The sequence below is a fragment of the Eumetopias jubatus genome, unplaced genomic scaffold, assembly GCF_037043125.1.
Source record: "Eumetopias jubatus isolate StellerSeaLion01/CBP00866 unplaced genomic scaffold, mEumJub1_p1.0 scaffold_17, whole genome shotgun sequence".
NCBI lineage: Eukaryota > Metazoa > Chordata > Mammalia > Carnivora > Otariidae > Eumetopias > Eumetopias jubatus.
The window spans coordinates 83,794,845-83,812,690 of NW_028274823.1; the positions used below are offsets into that span (position 1 = coordinate 83,794,845).

At 42.9% G+C, this 17,846-nt stretch overlaps 1 protein-coding gene across 2 annotated transcripts in view; it reads left to right on the plus strand.

Annotated features, from left to right (window-relative positions):
* The window catches only part of PRKG1 (protein kinase cGMP-dependent 1), a 1,232,275-nt gene that overhangs the window by 1,204,554 nt on the left and 9,875 nt on the right, over positions 1-17,846 (plus strand). For both annotated transcript variants that reach the window (XM_028104583.1, XM_028104582.1), the window contains exons 11-14: positions 3,490-3,629; positions 4,582-4,671; positions 14,121-14,262; positions 15,637-15,800. In XM_028104583.1, the coding sequence (XP_027960384.1) occupies positions 3,490-3,629; positions 4,582-4,671; positions 14,121-14,262; positions 15,637-15,800 (536 nt within the window). The remainder of the gene's footprint in view (positions 1-3,489; positions 3,630-4,581; positions 4,672-14,120; positions 14,263-15,636; positions 15,801-17,846) is intronic.

Here is a 17,846-nt window from a genome sequence, read left to right on the forward strand (position 1 = left end):
AAAAGACTGGAGCATGAACCCAGTTCTGCTACCTGACAACTCGGTGGCCTTGGGCAAGATGTGACCCCCTCTGGTAATCCTCGGTTAGCTCCTCTGAAAAACGGGGATGACAAGAGTCCCTCAAAGAGGCGCCTAGAAGATTAAGGGAGAAAACTCACTCACTGTGCTATTCCCGACAATACGAGCTTTAGTAATGTTAGCGATGTTAGCGATTTGTTGTTAGTGATGATGAAGTCTTTGTGAAAACACAACAAAAATCTCTTCCTCCCGCCCATAAGAGTTGATGTCGGGACTAAAAATAACGCATATGGATGTGCCCAGCACGTATATGTTTCACAAAGGCTAATTCCTGTTTCTTTCTGACATCCCCGAGAGCTTCGTTTATTTCCTTGCACAGACTCTCCCTAATATACAGTACAAAACTACTGAAGAAATAGCAAAGTAGGTACATGTTTTTACCTCATATCCTGGCTACGGTGAAATAAACATCTGTGTGTGTGGGTGTAACAGTGATGGGCTGGTTAGAATGAAAATGGGCAATATACGGGCAATTGTGGAATGTGTTCGTTGGAGGGGAACTCAGAACTCAGGAGCAGTGCTGGCTAGGAGATGGGTCGCAACAAATGGCCATGGTCTCAAGAGCTCGTTGGCAGCCAACTGGACTTGGTCCTAGAGATGATTTTATTAGCCTAGTAGTCTCCGTGGTTGGGAATGGCATTCAAGGAAAAGGCTGGGTTAAGAAAGCATCTTGTGAAAATACAAACTGAAAACTGGAAGCTGAATCGCATGGGTATTTGGCCACGTTTATTGCCTATGCATTGTTGACACGTAGAAATCATTTCTTCCCTTCCATGCCTAATTAAGGGCACCTTTGGGACCAAAGAAAAAGACCAAATACCCCATGTCCTTGTAGTTTCCCTTGTTTTTCTCCTGTGAAGCTAAGAGATACACAGTGTGGAGCTGAGACCCCAGCTCTGCTGTGGCTTTGCCCGTGATAAGTTGTCGTGGTTCCTCGCATTCCCTCTTTGATTCATGCAGTCAACAGATATTTAAGAGGCATTTACTCTGTGTCACGGATAGTGAGTAAAGAGATCCCCCATCACAGGCTGCTTACAGACTAGCGAGAGGAGACAGGAGCTGAACGAGTAATGAAAAATAGTCCGTGTATGCGCTTGGGATAGAGCTAGAGAGAACAAGGAAGCAGGGAAAGGGGGGTGGTTTCTCGTTTATGGAGGTTGGTGTGAGGACACGCCAACGAGGAAACATTTGAGCAGAGAACTTCGGGAACTGAGAGGGGGACTCCTGGGGATATCTGTGGGAAAATATTTGGGCAGAAAAGCACAAGCAGATAGACTGAGGCACAGGCTTGCTCGGTGGGCTCCGGGAATAGCAAGGGGGCGGGCGTGACCCAAGCAGAGTGAGTTAGAGGGTAGCTGGGGTCTAGACCTCATAGTCTCTGTGACAGCTTTGTCTTTATAGAAGCGAGATGAGAAGGCACTGGAGTGTTCTGAGTAGAGGAGTGAGGTGATCTGGCTTTGTTTGGCAGACACATGATGTATGCTATCGAGCAGAGCCGACTGGCTGGGGCAAGGGTCCAGCAGACAGACCACGGGCAATTTCCCACCCATGGCACTTTCTCACTTAAGGTCACAATAACTCCATACCGCGTTCTCTTCAGCAAGTACTGGAGCCCCGAGAAGCAAAGCAACTAAGCGAAGGCAGGGTTGAGGTCCAGACCTGTAGCCCCAAACCAGAGTTCTTTCCTCCCACCCTGTGTACAAGTAAAAACATACATCACCATCACTGCAAAGAACAATGGACAAGTTTTCCATCAGGTGTGTAAGCCACCCAAGAGACTGAGGTCCTTACACTAAGGGTCCGAAGAGAACATGAGTTCATTTCTTCTCTGGTGTTTAGCACTCTGACACGGCTCATTTCTCATGCTGTCTGTCCAGATTTCTTCTAGAAGTGCGTGTTCACATTTTGTTTTATTATGAACTACAACTGGATTGATTCATTTGAATCACACTCATCTGTCATCTTAAAGAGTTTCAAAGACACATAGAGGGGCCCTTGGCCACTTAAGGCAAATTCGAATTTCCATTTTTCTCTCTGACCTGTCAGAGAGATTCACAGATGCTGGCCACAGCCTGAGGCCCGTTGATGTGAAGTGCCCCTGTGTTGTCGTCCAAGGCCCCTGCCCTGTGGACGTCCTCTTGGACTGTGTGTTCAGTCTGTACACGTGTGCATGAACAACACCGTGAAGAATCGCACTGTGGGGCAGATGACGCAGTAAACAATTCACAACTCCAGGGGGCAGCGATCCTTCAGCTGAAAAGCAGAAACAGCTTGCCATGTCATTTACCCAAGGCCTTCATGACTTCCAAATGATGCAGGCTTGAAGATTCTGTCTGTGGCTCCACAACACTAGAAAACTCTTTGCTGTTGCTATTAAGCAATTAGCTCCATCACCCAGATCTCCTCCTTTCCTTACAAGTCACCTTGTTGAGGGGCACCTGGGGGGGGTGCAGTCCGTGAAACCTCCACCTCTGGGTCTCGGCTCAGGTCATGATCTCAGGACCATGAGATCGAGCCCCGTGTCGGGCTCTGTGCTCAGCAGGGAGGCTGCTAGAGATCCTCTCCCTTCCCCCCATCTCTAATAAAAACCTGAAAAAAAAGTCACCTTGTTGACTTTTTTTTATAAAACAGTGACCCACAGACCCACGGCTTGCCTGAGGACCAGTATTCGGAGAACACAAGCCCCCAGGAGCCATGTGAGGCTGCACCAATGGCGTGGAGGCCATGGAGACGGTCCCAGCCCAGCTTAGGCGTTCCCAGTTAGTACGACAAAGCGGTCAGCTTTGAGGACAGACAGGATTAAAGCTATCACGCACACTGGTGAAGAAGAAGAAGAAGAAGTTTTCAGAATCTCTTGAAAATTTTGTTTTAATTGGGAGGAAGGGCAAGACAGTAGGAAGAGAAGAAGGGACAGTACGTGCTTCTGCAGTCTCAGCAGAGAGAGGGGTTTCCTATGGAAACATCTACCAGCCAGGACCGAGGAGGAAGAGTTGTAAAGACCCATACAGCCCTACATCTACCACATCTACTGGAAGAGAAATTGGAGAATTTTGTTTTTATGCTCTTTTGATTGCAGGAGAGAAACTCTAAAGTATGCTCCAACGTACTGTGTGATATGAAATGAAATAACACAGTGAGAGTCCAATTCACTTTCCCTCTTCCAATCCCAGTAGACACACCACTAAGTGAGCATCTAGGTACCCTCTATCTGGTCCAGTGGAAGGACCGTGGACAAGAGCCGTGGACCTGGATTTCTGCCCGGCTCCGGCAGGCACGTACCGTGTGACTCAGGCGGCATCCGGGGGGGTCCCTGCTGCGCTCAGCACACTGGATAATTTGGGGATGAGAAGGCACTCTGTTATATTAATGCTGTGGATTTTTTCTCACTTATTTTCTGTGGTTTTCTTTAAGGTCCAGTTGAAAAGTGAAGAGTCCAAAACCTTTGCCATGAAGATTCTCAAGAAACGCCACATTGTGGATACGAGACAGCAGGAGCATATCCGCTCAGAGAAGCAGATCATGCAGGGGGCGCATTCTGACTTCATAGTGAGGTAAAGACCACCCCCCCCGGGGCTGATGTGCCCTCTCTCTGTGGAAAGTCAAGCCACCAAACCTGTCGCCACTCCTGCTCACCATCACACATTTCATTTACCCAGGAAACATATTTTTAAATCTGATTTTAAGAAAGTTTTGTTAGGCTTTAAAAAAAAAAAAAAAACAGTTTGAGTCTATCCTTTTTGTTTTAAAGAATCCGATACTGTGAAAAGAACGGTTTTCCCAAAGGAGATCTCTCCATTTCTGACATTCCATTTTTATGCTCTCTGTGACTGAAAAACCCTACATAGACTTTGGGAGCTTGAAAGACAAAAATACAAAAATCAAACTGTCCTCCCTTTAATTATTTGAATACTAATATGTAAATTTAATTTTTGGAAGATTAAAAAAATGAAATGACTATTCCATCTCCGTATTTTCAGAGCATTAGTAAGAGGATAACGGGGAGTTCTTATATACAAAAAAAATAAAACCTGTTCTAGTTAATTTGTCAGGGGCACTTAAAAATAGGGCATAAGGTGAACTTAAGGAACAGCATGGGAATTGCATACATGTCTATGTTTGTAAAGTATATCTATTTTATATGCATGTAGATTGCATGTTTATCACCACTCAATGTGGCTCAAGTATCCATGCTTAAAACATCAGCCAAACTGGGACCCCAAGAAGCCACCTTGGTCCATAATCCTTTGGATTCATCCATTCATTGGCCCAGGAAAGACTAGCCCCTACACCATACACATCTTAGTCAGGATCCTGTTGCCTCCTTTTCCCTATGTGCAAACAGATTTCCTTTAATCTTTCCTTTCCTAATCTTTTCTTTCCTTTAATGACATTTCAAGCTTGGTAAATCAAGTATAAGACTTGAATCTGAGCACTTAAAGCATTTACATTCTTTTCAAAGACAACAATGTTTATAACCCTTGTTTTCTTGTTTGCAATTCACAGATTGTACAGAACGTTTAAGGACAGCAAATATTTGTACATGTTGATGGAAGTGTGCCTGGGTGGAGAGCTCTGGACCATTCTCAGGGATAGGTAGGAGTTTTAAGAAATGTCTATCATTTCTCTAAAAACGTAGTTGACTATGATGGTCTATAAGAAGAGTTCATTATAAAGTATAAAAATCACTTACATGTTACATATGCTTATTTTTCAGAAAATAAGTAAATATGGGCTACAGCCCACCGTACATACATGCTTTAGTCAATGTGATGCTCGCTCTGTTTCTGATTTGTAACTAATGATAAAGGCTTGGTCCAGCATGGAAATGGTAACCTAGCAAGGTATATGCACAGGTCTTTTTTTTTTTTACCTTGAATTCAGCTAACTGTATGCCTAGAATTCAGTTTGTTGCTGTGACTGAAGGGAACAGAGGTGGGTTCTAGTTGCTATCTGGATTAATTGACAGCTTAATTGCTTTACTCATTGGCCAGATGGGCAGTCTGCCTTTTCTGACATTGAGAATTTTTTTTCCCTGAGTTACTTTTTCTTCTGGCTTTACATTGCTCTTTGGTTTCAAAATTAACAAGGTCCAGCCATCTTCTTTAGGCTTCAGCTGATCTTAGGAAAAAATGAATCCACTTATAAGCAGTATTTCAATCTAATTCAGATTGACTTATGTTTGCCCTTTGAGGGCAAGTAAATTTGGTCTAGTTAGTGCTTGTTTCTATCTCTTATTTATAGAACCAGCAAACTAAAATCTATTCTATAAAATGTCCCAGGAGATCATGATCAATCCGAAATTTTTACTTAAAAGACAATTTTCTTTTCCTGTGAATGATCTTTTGATCATTTCCTATGACTGATCAAACATTTAGAAGTCATCCTTGTTCCTTTGAAGGTTCACCTTTTGACATCTTTTCTTTTTTCATATTTGTTACAGTCTTAACCCACGTCCTCCTTCATTGGGTAACATCTTACTGAAACTCTGTTGTAGACTGCCCTGTTGTTCCCAGAAAGCAGTGCTATTTTTTGACAGCGTGTTACTCTGTAGATATCCCAGCATAGTAATTAACAGAAAACCCAGAGTAGCTTATGAAGTCTCATCCCTAATAGCATTCTTATGGTAACTTTATATGGTAACTTTCTTTGGAAACCTTGAGCTTTCAGGTCTTATCTCCTTTGCCTGCCTTGTATATACCAAATGGATTTCTTTTTACCTTATTTTGTCTTACTTACATTGATGTTGTGTTTCGCTTCTTAAATTTAAGGGCAATGCATCATGTTGGCATTAGGGGCCAGGGTAAACATCTGTACTAAGATGTTTATACTGCATTATTACATTATTTCTAGTAATATTTGAGCACAGATCATATGCCAGGCGTTGTGCTGGAAGCTGGGGATACGATTAAAAAAAGATGTGATCCCCTTCTCATAATTTGCAGACTGCTGCATAAAGTTCCCATTCTGATTTGTGAGTTAATGTCTGCTTCATCCTAATGTGGTTCTACTATTTTTGACCTGACCTTTCAATCCATTTTATTTGAAATATCTTCCCTGATTTGTTCTAATTAGAATAGAAGATAATTAGAATAGAAGATTTACAGGTGGAAGTAAACATGAAAGCAATAATAAGCCACAGAGGGAGAGGAAATAGTTTAAGCTTTTATTAACTTCTTTAAGCAGGCAACAACAATACAAATCAATCTCAAGTCCACTTACGGGCCATCAAACATGCATAGGAATCCAATTTCAATCTAGTTTGTGAAAGAAAATATTATTTCCAATTTCTCCCTATTTAACTCGATTTGCATTTTGTTGGCTCCTAAATGCCAGCCAAGGCTTCCGAGGGAGAAGTATTTTGATCGGCCAGGGCACCTCAGGTTGCCATGTAAAAGTGGATGGAGGCAAAATATTAGTGGGTGGTCCTTTCTGTGCCTCAACCTGGATGCTTTTTGGTCAGGACCATTTCCTTCCCTTTTATCATCCCTGGGTTTGGGATACACGGTTGGGGAGTCCCCCGCAGTGCGCTTACTACTCCATGAAGAGGCATGATCTGGAGATAGAAAGGCTACCTGTTCCTTCCCAAAGATTCAGGAGGGCTGAAGCCTCGGTGTTAAAAGCAATAGAACTATTATATATGCATGTAGCACCTTATTGCTTTTATTCTCTTCCCCCCCCCACTACTCAAAAAATTGGTTCTGGGGTTTGGGGGGGTGGGGGGAATAGTTGTGGAGCTCTAGGCTCCAGTTACTACTGCCACTGACTAGCTCTCTATTTATCTGAGGCTGGAAGTCCTCAAGGTTAGTTATTAGAAAGAAACAAGAACAACCACCAAAAAATGCCAAGAGACAAAGGAAAACAATTAGTTATGCTCTTAGTCACAGTATATATGAAAATTTCCAGGGTCAAAACAAATCCCATTCAATTCATTCCGTTTTCTTTTCGCATCCGAGGAAAGCAGCAGTAGGGAGTAGCTATTCTGAAAGGATAAAGGAAATGGATTGGGGTTGATTTTAAGAAAGGTTTGTGTGACTATTCTTGACCGACATGGTAATACCTCTAAGCCTCAGGGATTCAGCAAAGGAAGTCTGGAGAGCAACAGCCCTCCCTCCTCCTGTCACCTAGTAAGTGAGAGGACCACCTCCTGCCCCTCTTTTTTGTCTCATCCACCTAGAAAAGGACCACACAGTGTTTCTGTTGTTGTCAAAAACTAAGAATTAAAATACTATAAAAAATAAAATGATACCATGTAGACCGACAGACTATTAAGTATTTATCTCTGAGAAAGATATAACTAACACCCCTGACATGTTAATTGTTGCAATTATTTCTTTGGTTTAGTCTTTAGTAGCTCTCATGTTTTGGCTTCTCACTTGCGACTTTGTGTTTTCCACACCTTCTGTACCACCATTTGGAATAGGTGGGTACACGTTTTATTTTATTCACCTTTCCTCCATAATACTTAAAGAACTGGCAATCCCTACAACTTTCTTAATATATAAATGCTAATATATCCTAATATGGTTTTTATAGTAATCTCAAACTCATTTCAACTGTTAATTTTTTTAATATCTGTTAATATTTCCTACTGAATAGCTTATTTCAGAAACCATGATTTTCAAATCACACACCTCTCACTTCTAGTCACGTGTCCTCCTGGACGTGTTTTGTAAGAGGGCGAGTAACTTAAATCTCCATTCTCTTTGATTCTAACTATACTGTGGAGGGTAATCATTTAAATTCCATCCAGGATGCCAAAATGGATAGTGCAAATCAAAAGTATTTCAAGGGGTCAGGAGGGGAGCAGAATCAGAGGATCCTGAACTAACCTCATTGCGGGGATGCACCAAGGTGACAGCTACATTTCGACAAAGAACTCTGAAAACAACCTGAAGACTGTCAGAGCAAGCCTGCCACAGTTCATCGTAGAGAAGAGCCCACATCGGGAAGGGTAAGAGGCACGGACCCACGGCTGGGAACCAGATCTCCCATGAGATTAATCACAGCCAGGAGGGACACCGCCAGCATGGAGAAGCGGGAGGACCAGACCCCACCCCAGGTCCCCCCAGCACGAGGGGTCGGCACGGGGATAACCAGGGCCCATACCATTTGGTGTGGGAAACCAATGACGCTTCACTCAGCAAGGGCTTAAAATCAGCTGGGGGCTTGGCTCCAGGTACTTGAGACATCTCCAGAAGAGCCTGAGGGCAACAGAAAACGGAGTCCCCACCCTTAAAGAACCAGCATAATAAATAAGCTGCCAGGAGGGCACAGAAACGGCAATTTGAAAAGTGCCTGGAGTCACGTGAAGGACATTTATTTCCAGAGTATGCACCGGAGCGGCAGGAACCTTCTCCAGGAAAAAAAGGGCTGGCAGGCATTTCTGTTCCCTTTTCCAGCCTCGATGGGCAGACACTTGGGGAAGCCAGGACTCTAGCACTGCATGCCCCACTCCCACATTCCCTGTGGACCCATCTCCTTCAACCTGCTTCCCTCAGCAGCCATCCCTCCAAAGGGATTCCTGATTGCCAGTGGGGGGGGGGGGGGCGGCGGAGAGCAAGATAACCGCAGCACAGCTCCCATAGCCAAGCCTTTGAGTTACCAGCACAGGGCGGAAAAAAAAAAACCTGCCCTTTGGTGCACCCACAGCTGTTGCAGAAAGACCAAGTGTGGCCAGCTCACCGAGTGACCTTGCCACTTAATTTCTTGCAGGTGGGCAGGGAAAAAAAGACAACAATCCCATTTATAATTGCACCAAGAAGAAGAAGATACCTAGGAATAAACTTAAGCAAGGAGGTAAAAGATCTGTAATGAAAGAAATTGATGATGATGCAAACAAACAGAGAAATATTCCATGCCTCTGGATTGGAAGAATATTAAAATGTCCATTACTGCCAAAGGACTCTACAGATTCATTGCAATCTCCATCAGAATACCAATTGTATTTTTCTCAGAACTGGAGTAATCCCAAAAAAGAACCACCAAGCTGGAGGTATCATAATCCTGGATCTCCAGATATACTACAAAGCTTTAGTAATCAAACCAATATGGCACTGGCACAAAAACAGACACACAGATCAACAGAACAGAATAGGGGGCCCAGAAATAAACTGACACTATTATATGGTTAATTAATCTACAACAAAGGCAAGAATATACAATGGGGAAAAGGCAATCTCTTCAAAGAGCGCTGGGAAAACTGGACAGCTACATGCCAAAGAACGAAACTGGACCATTTTCTTACACTGTACACAAAAATAAACTGAAAATGGATTGAAGACCTAAATGTGAGACCTGACAACTTCGAAAAGAAAACAGGGGTAGTAATCTCTTTGATATCACCTTTAGCAACATTTTTCTAGATCCATCTCCTCAGACAAGGGAGGCAAAAGCAAAAATAAACTATTGGGACTACACACAAATAAAAAGCTTCTGCACAGCAAAGGTAACCATCAGCAAATGAGAAGGCAACCGAGTGAATAAGATATTTGCAAATGCTATAATCGATCAAAAAAAAGTCCAAATAAAAAATGAGCAGAGGACCTGAACATTCATTTTTCCAAAGAAGACATATAGTAGCCAACAGCCCCATGAAAAGCCACTCACCATCGCTCGTCATCAGGGAAATGCACATCAAAACCACAATGAGATACCACCTCCCCCCTGTCAGAATGGCTGGAATCAAAAAGACAGAAACCCTCACACACTGTTGGTGGGAATGCAAGCTGGTGCGGCCACTCTGGAAGGAGTATGGGAGTTTCTCAAAAAATTAGAACTAGAACTACCCTATGATCCGGTAATTCTGTTCCAGGGTATTTACCCAAAAAAAAAAAAACAAAAACACAAACAAAAACACTAGTGTGAAAGGATCCATGCATCCCTGTGTTTACTGCAGCATGGTTTACAGTAGCCAAATTAGGAAGCGGCCCAAGTGTCCAACAACAAATGAACGGATAAGATGGGGTGTGTGCATACAGTGGAACATTACTCAGCCATAAAAAAGAATGAGAGCTTGCTATTTGCAACCACACAGATGGACCCAGAGAGTATTGTACTAAGTGAAATGAGTCAGAGAAAGACAAATACCATACGATTTCACTCATCTGTGGACTCCTGAAAACAAAACAGACTCTTAAATACAAAGACCAGACAAGTTTGTCTCCTCCAGAGGAGAGGTTGGTGGGGGAAGGGGAACGGGCGAAATAGATAAAGGGGATGAAGAAGTACAAACTTCCAGTTATAAATCAGTCACCGAGAGGAAAAATACGGCATTGGGAATATAGCCAGTAATACCGCAATAACATGGTGACAGTGACTCCACTCACCGTGGTGAGCACTGAGTGATGTATAGTCCACTGAATCGTTATGTTGTACAAACACTGTATTTTAATTACACTTTGACAACAACAAAAAGCAAAGTATTTCAAGGAAATGAGTCTACTTTCATACTAATGTAGCCTCCCTAGCTTTACAGTTGGCAGTGAACCTTCACGGGCTGCAACACCCTTCAGGTGTGTACTCACTGATGACTGGGGTTAGTAGACACAAGAGGGAACATGCTTTGTCTTTGTTGCTTTCTGTCATTCCAGGACTCCGTTTATGACAAGCTGATTAAACGCTGTGATGAAATGGAAAGCTGGGTCTATCCATGAGTATACATACTTCTCTAGTTCTCTCAAAATGTTACCTACTGCCCTCTAGCTAACAGGAAACTACCAGCCCCTTCTCGAAGAAGGTGTGAGGCCCCATTCCGTATTTAATTGCAATGACACAGCTGTCAGGGCATAATTTATTATTTTCAAGACTTTCTTTAAGCAACTTTCTGTTGATAAAACAAGCTTTCATTTTTGTTTTAGATCAAATATATGTTGTCATTTTCAATTCTAATAGTAATTTTTCATTTTGAGTCCCCCTGATGCTATGCTTTCTGACTGCTTTCCAGACGTGTATTTTAAAATCCACAAATTACCCACATCAAAGGTTTAGGGATGAAGCTGTGAAGCTGATACATATTTTGTATGCATATATTATGCCGATTTGTCACATAACAGATTTGAGATAGCGTTTTCATTTAATTCTAAAGATCACTTACAAATATGCTTCTATAGAGGAGAGACTCAAAAGAGGTTTTTAAAGGAATGGAAACCAGCTTTCTAGAACCTTCCAAATTCCAAAATGCCTCAGAGAAACCTTGAAGACCCAAAGGTGAATGTTGGTGGTCAGTTCACCTGATGACGAAAGCGGGCAGGCAATCTGTACATTTGTGAGAAGTGTAGAGAAAATGAAAAGAACAGAGTTTACCCATGGTAGTTAGCCTTAGCCGTGAAAAGCAGCAAATACCCCAAAGACAGTGTTAATTAGGTATTGCAGACCCCTCCTTCCCATCCCCAGAAGACGTCAGACCTGTCCATGTCATTCAGTTTTTCTAGATTAAGACACAGCAGCTGAAGACAACTTTTTTGGTGCTCAAGTAGATTGGCTCATGTTTCTCAGGTACCCGGTTGTGTGCCAGGCACTAATTCTAAATATACGTATCAATTATTTGTACCCTTAAGACAATCCAATGCAATGGTTTCTATTACTAGCCCCATCTTGCACAAGGGAATCATAGAGTCTGAGGGAGGTACAGGGCGTTGCTCAACATTAAACAAGCGAAACCCAAATGTGAGCCCAGGATTCTTGCTTCGGTGTCCATATTCCTAACTTAGAGCCTCCTCTTATGAATCTGAGTTTGTATTAGGATTTTTTTTTCCATCTTCCTGCTAATGACCAACTTAGAATATAAATATGAGATTTATCTTCAGCAGAGATTCCCTGAGAAGTTGATCTCTCCTAAGTGTTCACTTTCCTGACAATATTCACAACGTATTTGTCCATTTGGTTCCATTAACAAGTGACTATTAAGGAAAACAGAGATGTTGCCCAAAGTCACAACTGCAGAAATAATCTCCAAGAGTAATCAAGAATTTGTAGGCTTTCGAAAAGGCCCAGCGCAATCACAGGACTGATCCAAGGAAGTCACTAAGTCTCTCATTAAAACATGTAATGCGAAATAAGACAAAGCTATATTCCACGTACTGTCTGGTTTTGTTTTGGTTCTGCCGTGACTTTGCAAAGCTCTCCAGTGACAAAGGACTGGAGTCGCGTAGGGCACTCGGCACAGTTCAAGTGGTGCTCATTACCTGCATGGGGGATGCTAACTATTCACTACCGGTGATCTCCAGTTCAAAGACATCCGCTGCTCTTCATGGGCAAGCATACTTGCTTCAGGGCAAAGAAGAAAGGACCTTCAAGGCACTACTCCAACCCCTTTCTCAATACACAGAATTGCACAGTGTTCCCTCTGCAAAGAGAGTTCCAAGGCAGCAGACAATGGCAGCATACAATGCGTCATTCCTGCTCTAAGAAACTTTTTTCTTGTCCTTATAAATTCACAATTGTTTCATCCAGACATTGTTGAAGAGAAACTAGAATCTTCATAATTAGAGTGAAGATTCTAGTAGCTGAAAGAGTAGATATCCTCATGCCTTGAATTGTATTTCAAAAGGAAGATGTTTCTTTGGGAAGAGCTAATTGTTTCGGTGACAACTCAGGGGACATTAGTAGTTGAGGAACTTTCTAGAAGAAACTAGGTCTTTGTAAAAATGACCTGAAAGGTGTTGCTTTCGCCTTAGATTCACTGCTCCATTTTGTAAAAAAAAAATGCCAGTCATGTTCGACTTCCCGGTGTGTTAACCTCTACTCCTCAATACTGAAAAAAGCAGCAAAAGTCACCAAAATGCAAACTGGCATCAGGGACTGTAGTGGAAGTGAGTTTGGAGCCACACTCCCTTTAACGGCCAGTGTGCTCATCTCTCGTGTTACCTCACAGCCTCCTTTGGAGCAGCTGTTCACAGGTATGTTCCAGAAATATCAGGAAATCATTACGTTACATTGACTACTTGGGAAAAGGGAAATACAGTTTTGTTTTTCCCATGAAATTCTTTAAAAAGATAAACAGTTAAAGCATAAAGGTTCTGGGCGCCTGGGTGGCTCAGTCGTTAAGCGTCTGCCTTCAGCTCAGGTCATGGTCCCAGGGTCCTGGGGTCGAGTCCCACATCGGGTTCCCTGCTCCCCAGAGACCCTGCTTCTCCTTCCCCCCCCACTCCCCCAGCTTGTGTTCCCTCTCTCACTGTGTCTCTGTCAAATAAATAAAGAAAATCTTAAAAAAAAAAAAAAAAGTATAAAGGTTCTGCTGTGGAACCAAGGAGCTAACCTTAGATGCTGATGTTTTTGTTTTTTGGGTTTTGTCCCCCTTTATTGTTATTTCATTAAAAAAAAAAGTAAAGAGAGGGAGAGACTTTGGGCTTTCTTGCTAAACCTCAGAATCAAGTTTCCTAATCTATATTCCCTTCCAAGTACCTTTTTCCTTCGACTTATCTCTTTACCCCATCTTTTCTTACTAAGAGGGGGCAATAAGGGTGAGACAGAGGTATTATGTCTCTTGCTGGCAAAAGTTTCGAAAACAGAGTATTTAGCGTGTGAGATATGATTACGTCATAGCATCACACCTCATTTCCTAAGTGGTTCTTTGAAAACATTACCTTTTTTATTCATCCTCTCATGAACTGTATCTGAATTTAGGGAGATTCAGAAACAAGCTCTCTAAAAATAAATATGACTGAATCTATAAACTTCTCCTTAACGAAACAAACCCGTGAAACAGGACTCAAGTCTCCCCCTGGCCAGAAGCTGTGCCTTGGTTGAGGGCAGGGGGCTGCTGGGAGGAAGCCACCGAGTTCGCAGAAGAACTGTGTGGTTGAGCTCTTCTGCAGGCTTGCAGGTTACCTTTAACTATCCCTTCCTAAGGGCAAAGAATTCCATGACTTGATCCTCACGTGCTATGGAAAACCCAAGGCCGTGCCCATCCTGTGACATTTGGCCGGAGGACGTGGGTCTCTGGGGTCAAACTTTGGCAAAGGAACATCAGGAAATGAGAACACGTAACTAAAATTGTATCCGAGAAACTAATGTCTTATGTGCTTTCGTTTTCCGGATCTCAGAGGTTCATTTGAAGATTCTACGACCAGATTTTACACAGCATGCGTGGTGGAAGCGTTCGCCTATCTGCATTCCAAAGGAATCATTTATAGGGACCTCAAGCCAGAAAATCTCATCCTGGATCACAGAGGCTACACCAAGCTGGTCAGTACACTCTACACACAGTGTCCACCCTGCAGTTTTTTAAAATACTCACTTGGCAAGCTGTGTTCATTAACATCTCCATTTCCCCTTGTAAATGCTGTTAACTTTTCTTAAAAGCAGATTTGAGAGTTACTATTTTCAACCAACCATTCTTTTCAAATGATGCAAAAGTTTTATAAGAAATTAAATTGGCTAAATCTAAATTAATACTCCCTTGGCAGACTGTGTTTCAATGGCTATGTTCTAGACCTAGAAGACCTTTGTAGACCTCCTCTGAATCTGCTTTCTGCCATTCACAGGGGATATTTACATTGTAGAAAACCATGAATCGTTTTAATATTTTAGATTCAGGTATAATCTTTACGATTTTACTTATTTGAGAGAGAAAGCAAGAGCGAGAACACGAGCTGGGGAGAGAGGCAGACTCCCCACTGAGCAAGGAGCCGGCAGAAGGACTCGATCCCAGGCCCCTGGGATCATGACCTGAGCCTAACATAGCCTCTTAACTGACTGAGCTATCCAGGCACCCTGTTTTATGTATAAGCTTAAGGGGGGGCGGGGGGGGGCTTGGTAGGTGATATTATTCAGGCCATTTTAATTATAATAGTAGTGATCAATAATAAAATGGGTCACTCTAAAGACTTAACTGTAGGAGGGAAGTTCTCTTATTATAAAATGTACAATTTTTATGGCCCTTGCATCTGCCAGTGCCTATTTTTTTAAACTTTTGGAATTTCTATTCAGCATCCGGTGTTCAAAGAAATCAAATCGAGGCAGTTAATGAGTTAGATTCTCAACCAAATTGTTTTAGAAAACAATAGATTTTCAGCATTTGATGTTCCTCCATCAAAAGGTTTCTAGAAGAACAAAGAACACATTTGCATTTTATCCCTGTTTGTGTTTACCAAGGGTGGGGATGAACTTTGTGACTCAGCTCCTTCAGCAGTGAAGTGGCTTCTCGATACTAAATGGATTGTCAACCTCCTCAAGCCAGCAGAAATCATGCATATTCTGGAAAATTTGTCAAGGAGGTCCAACGGGTCTTGTAAACATTTTCAGTAAAGGAGTTCTGGCCCAACCTCCCTTGGCATGAAAGGAAGGAAAGATGGAAAATATTTCTGGAAAGAAAGATTTGCCTTTATTTGTAATGACGTCAGTTTCCTCCTGTACTCAGGTTTCCACTTTTCCTATTGAACCTGAGTTTGATCAGGGAGGCTGTATTGTTTGAAGTAGAGACAACCCCTTCTAGACCATAGGACTACAGTAATGGGCATCTGTTTTTATTGTACTATAAGTGCACCACAGCTCAGTAACTTACTGCTTTTAAGCTTACTCTAAGGGTCTCAAAATAACTTGTTTTTCTCTTTTTGTAAGGTTGATTTTGGCTTTGCAAAGAAAATAGGATTTGGAAAGAAAACATGGACTTTTTGTGGGACTCCAGAGTACGTAGCTCCAGAGATCATCCTGAACAAAGGCCATGACATTTCCGCCGACTACTGGTCACTAGGAATCCTAATGTATGAACTTCTGACTGGCAGGTATGGACATTGACATAGAACCACTGATAAAAATAGAGCAGCAGACAGCTGCAAACTTGTGCCTTTACCCCTCTGCTCAGGCCGTCTTAAAGCACATCTCACGACTTCTTGTTCCAACATTGCCATTAATTATGCTACTGACCAGGAGTTCATAAAACAAACTCTAAAACAGGTCCAATGAGGGCAAAAGAAACTCAACATCCACTTTTGGCCTCCTCATTGCTAAATCTTTATACATATATGAGAATGTGGAAAAATCCTGGGTCTTTCTGTGAGGTCTTTGAGCCTAGTTGCTTAGCCAGCAATGAAGCAAGGGAGAGAATGGTGTTGTACAAATACCTAGGGGCAACTATTTATAGAAAGAGGAGGACATATTAACAATTGTTGTATCTAAATGAAATGTGAATGCTTTGCAGGTCTTCTGTGGAATAATATTATAGTCATCCACCACTAAATACTTCCAGGTCTAAGATAGACTGTAAGCTCCTCAAGGAAAAGAAAAAGACACCATCCTGCCATGCCCAGGTGACAAGGAGTAGCAGGGTCATTATAAACCACAGAGTTCCAAAGAGGGCTTGGTTTGTCTGGGGCGGCTTTTGAATAAGGCAAGACTGTAGCCGGGCCCTAAAGGAAGAACAGGGGCCCCCTAGATAATGACAGGGGAGATGGAAGTGAGAGGGTTGGGGACACAGGGGAGCCCCACCCCCAATGCGTGAACTGCAGTGGGGAGGCATAGTACAGGGGGGTCTGTGAACTGATGCATCTGCCCCGGGCACAGGAAAAAAAAAAAAAAAAGCTGGGGCTTAAAAGGGCAACTTCAAATAAAGGAACCAGCCCCAGAACCCTGCCAAATGGTAGGAGAGCTGCTGGAACTCTCTACAGGTCTGAGGGGCTGGTGAGCACCCCTACTTATGTTTGTTTCCCCTCCAACTTGATAGTGCAGAGGGGAGCAGAGCCCGGGCACCCTAGCTGGCTTGCCACCGCAGTGAGCCCAGGCCCCTGGCTCAGCAGGTGTCCCACCAGTGTGGCCCCAGCATGGCACACACCAGGGTATGATGGCTCCAGCCGTCTCACCAAAGTAAAACAGGTGCACAGCACCCCAGAACACTCTGGGCATGCTCTGCTTTGGTTCTAGATGACTTGCCAGAATAACCCTTGTCCCCTCCCCACCTTGACTCTAGCTGTCCTGCCAAGGAGCCCCCTTCCTGCAGAACCCCAGGACCACCCCACCTCATGCCCACCTCAGCTTCAGCTGTCCTGCCAGGCATCTCTGCGGAGATCCCTGGGACTGCCCCCGCCCATGCCCACTTTGCTCTGGCCATCCTACCAGGATGGCCCCACACCAAACGGTCCATGCCCCCAAGCCCAGGACAGCTACAGCTCTGTATAGCCAGCCACAGTCACCAGGCCACATAATCTACACAGGGCTGACCATACACAAGAGCATGCCTTCAAGTGGAGGAGAAGTAGCTGTTCTGCTTAATTTATAGAAACAAAGCAAGTCAAGCAAGATGAGGAGAGAGAGGAATATGCTCCAAATGAAAGAACAACACAAAACTTAAAAAAAAATGAAATGAAATGGAGGTAAGCATGGGTCAACTTTGTGAGAACTTGAACAAAGAGAGAGAAAAATACAAAAAAAACGAGTCAGAGTTGAAGAATAGTATAATGGAAATCAAAAATACACTGAAGGGAATCAGTAGGGAATTAGAACAGACAGAAGAATGGATCAGAGATCTAGAAGACAGAGATATGGAAAGTACCCCAGGTGAACAAGAAAAAAAAAAAAGATCTCTTGGAAAATATCAAACAATCTTCCCATTATCTAGGTCTCAGGAGGAGAAGAGAGAGGGGAAAAAAGGCAGACAACATATTTGCAGAAATAATAACTCAAAACTTCCCTAACCTAGAAAAGGAAGTAGACATCCAGATTTAGGAAACCCAAAAAGTTCCAAACAAGATAAACCCATGACTCGTACTATTTAAAATGTCAAAGATTAAAGAGAAAGAGAACATTTCAAAAGCCAGAGAAAAGCTCCTAGTTAT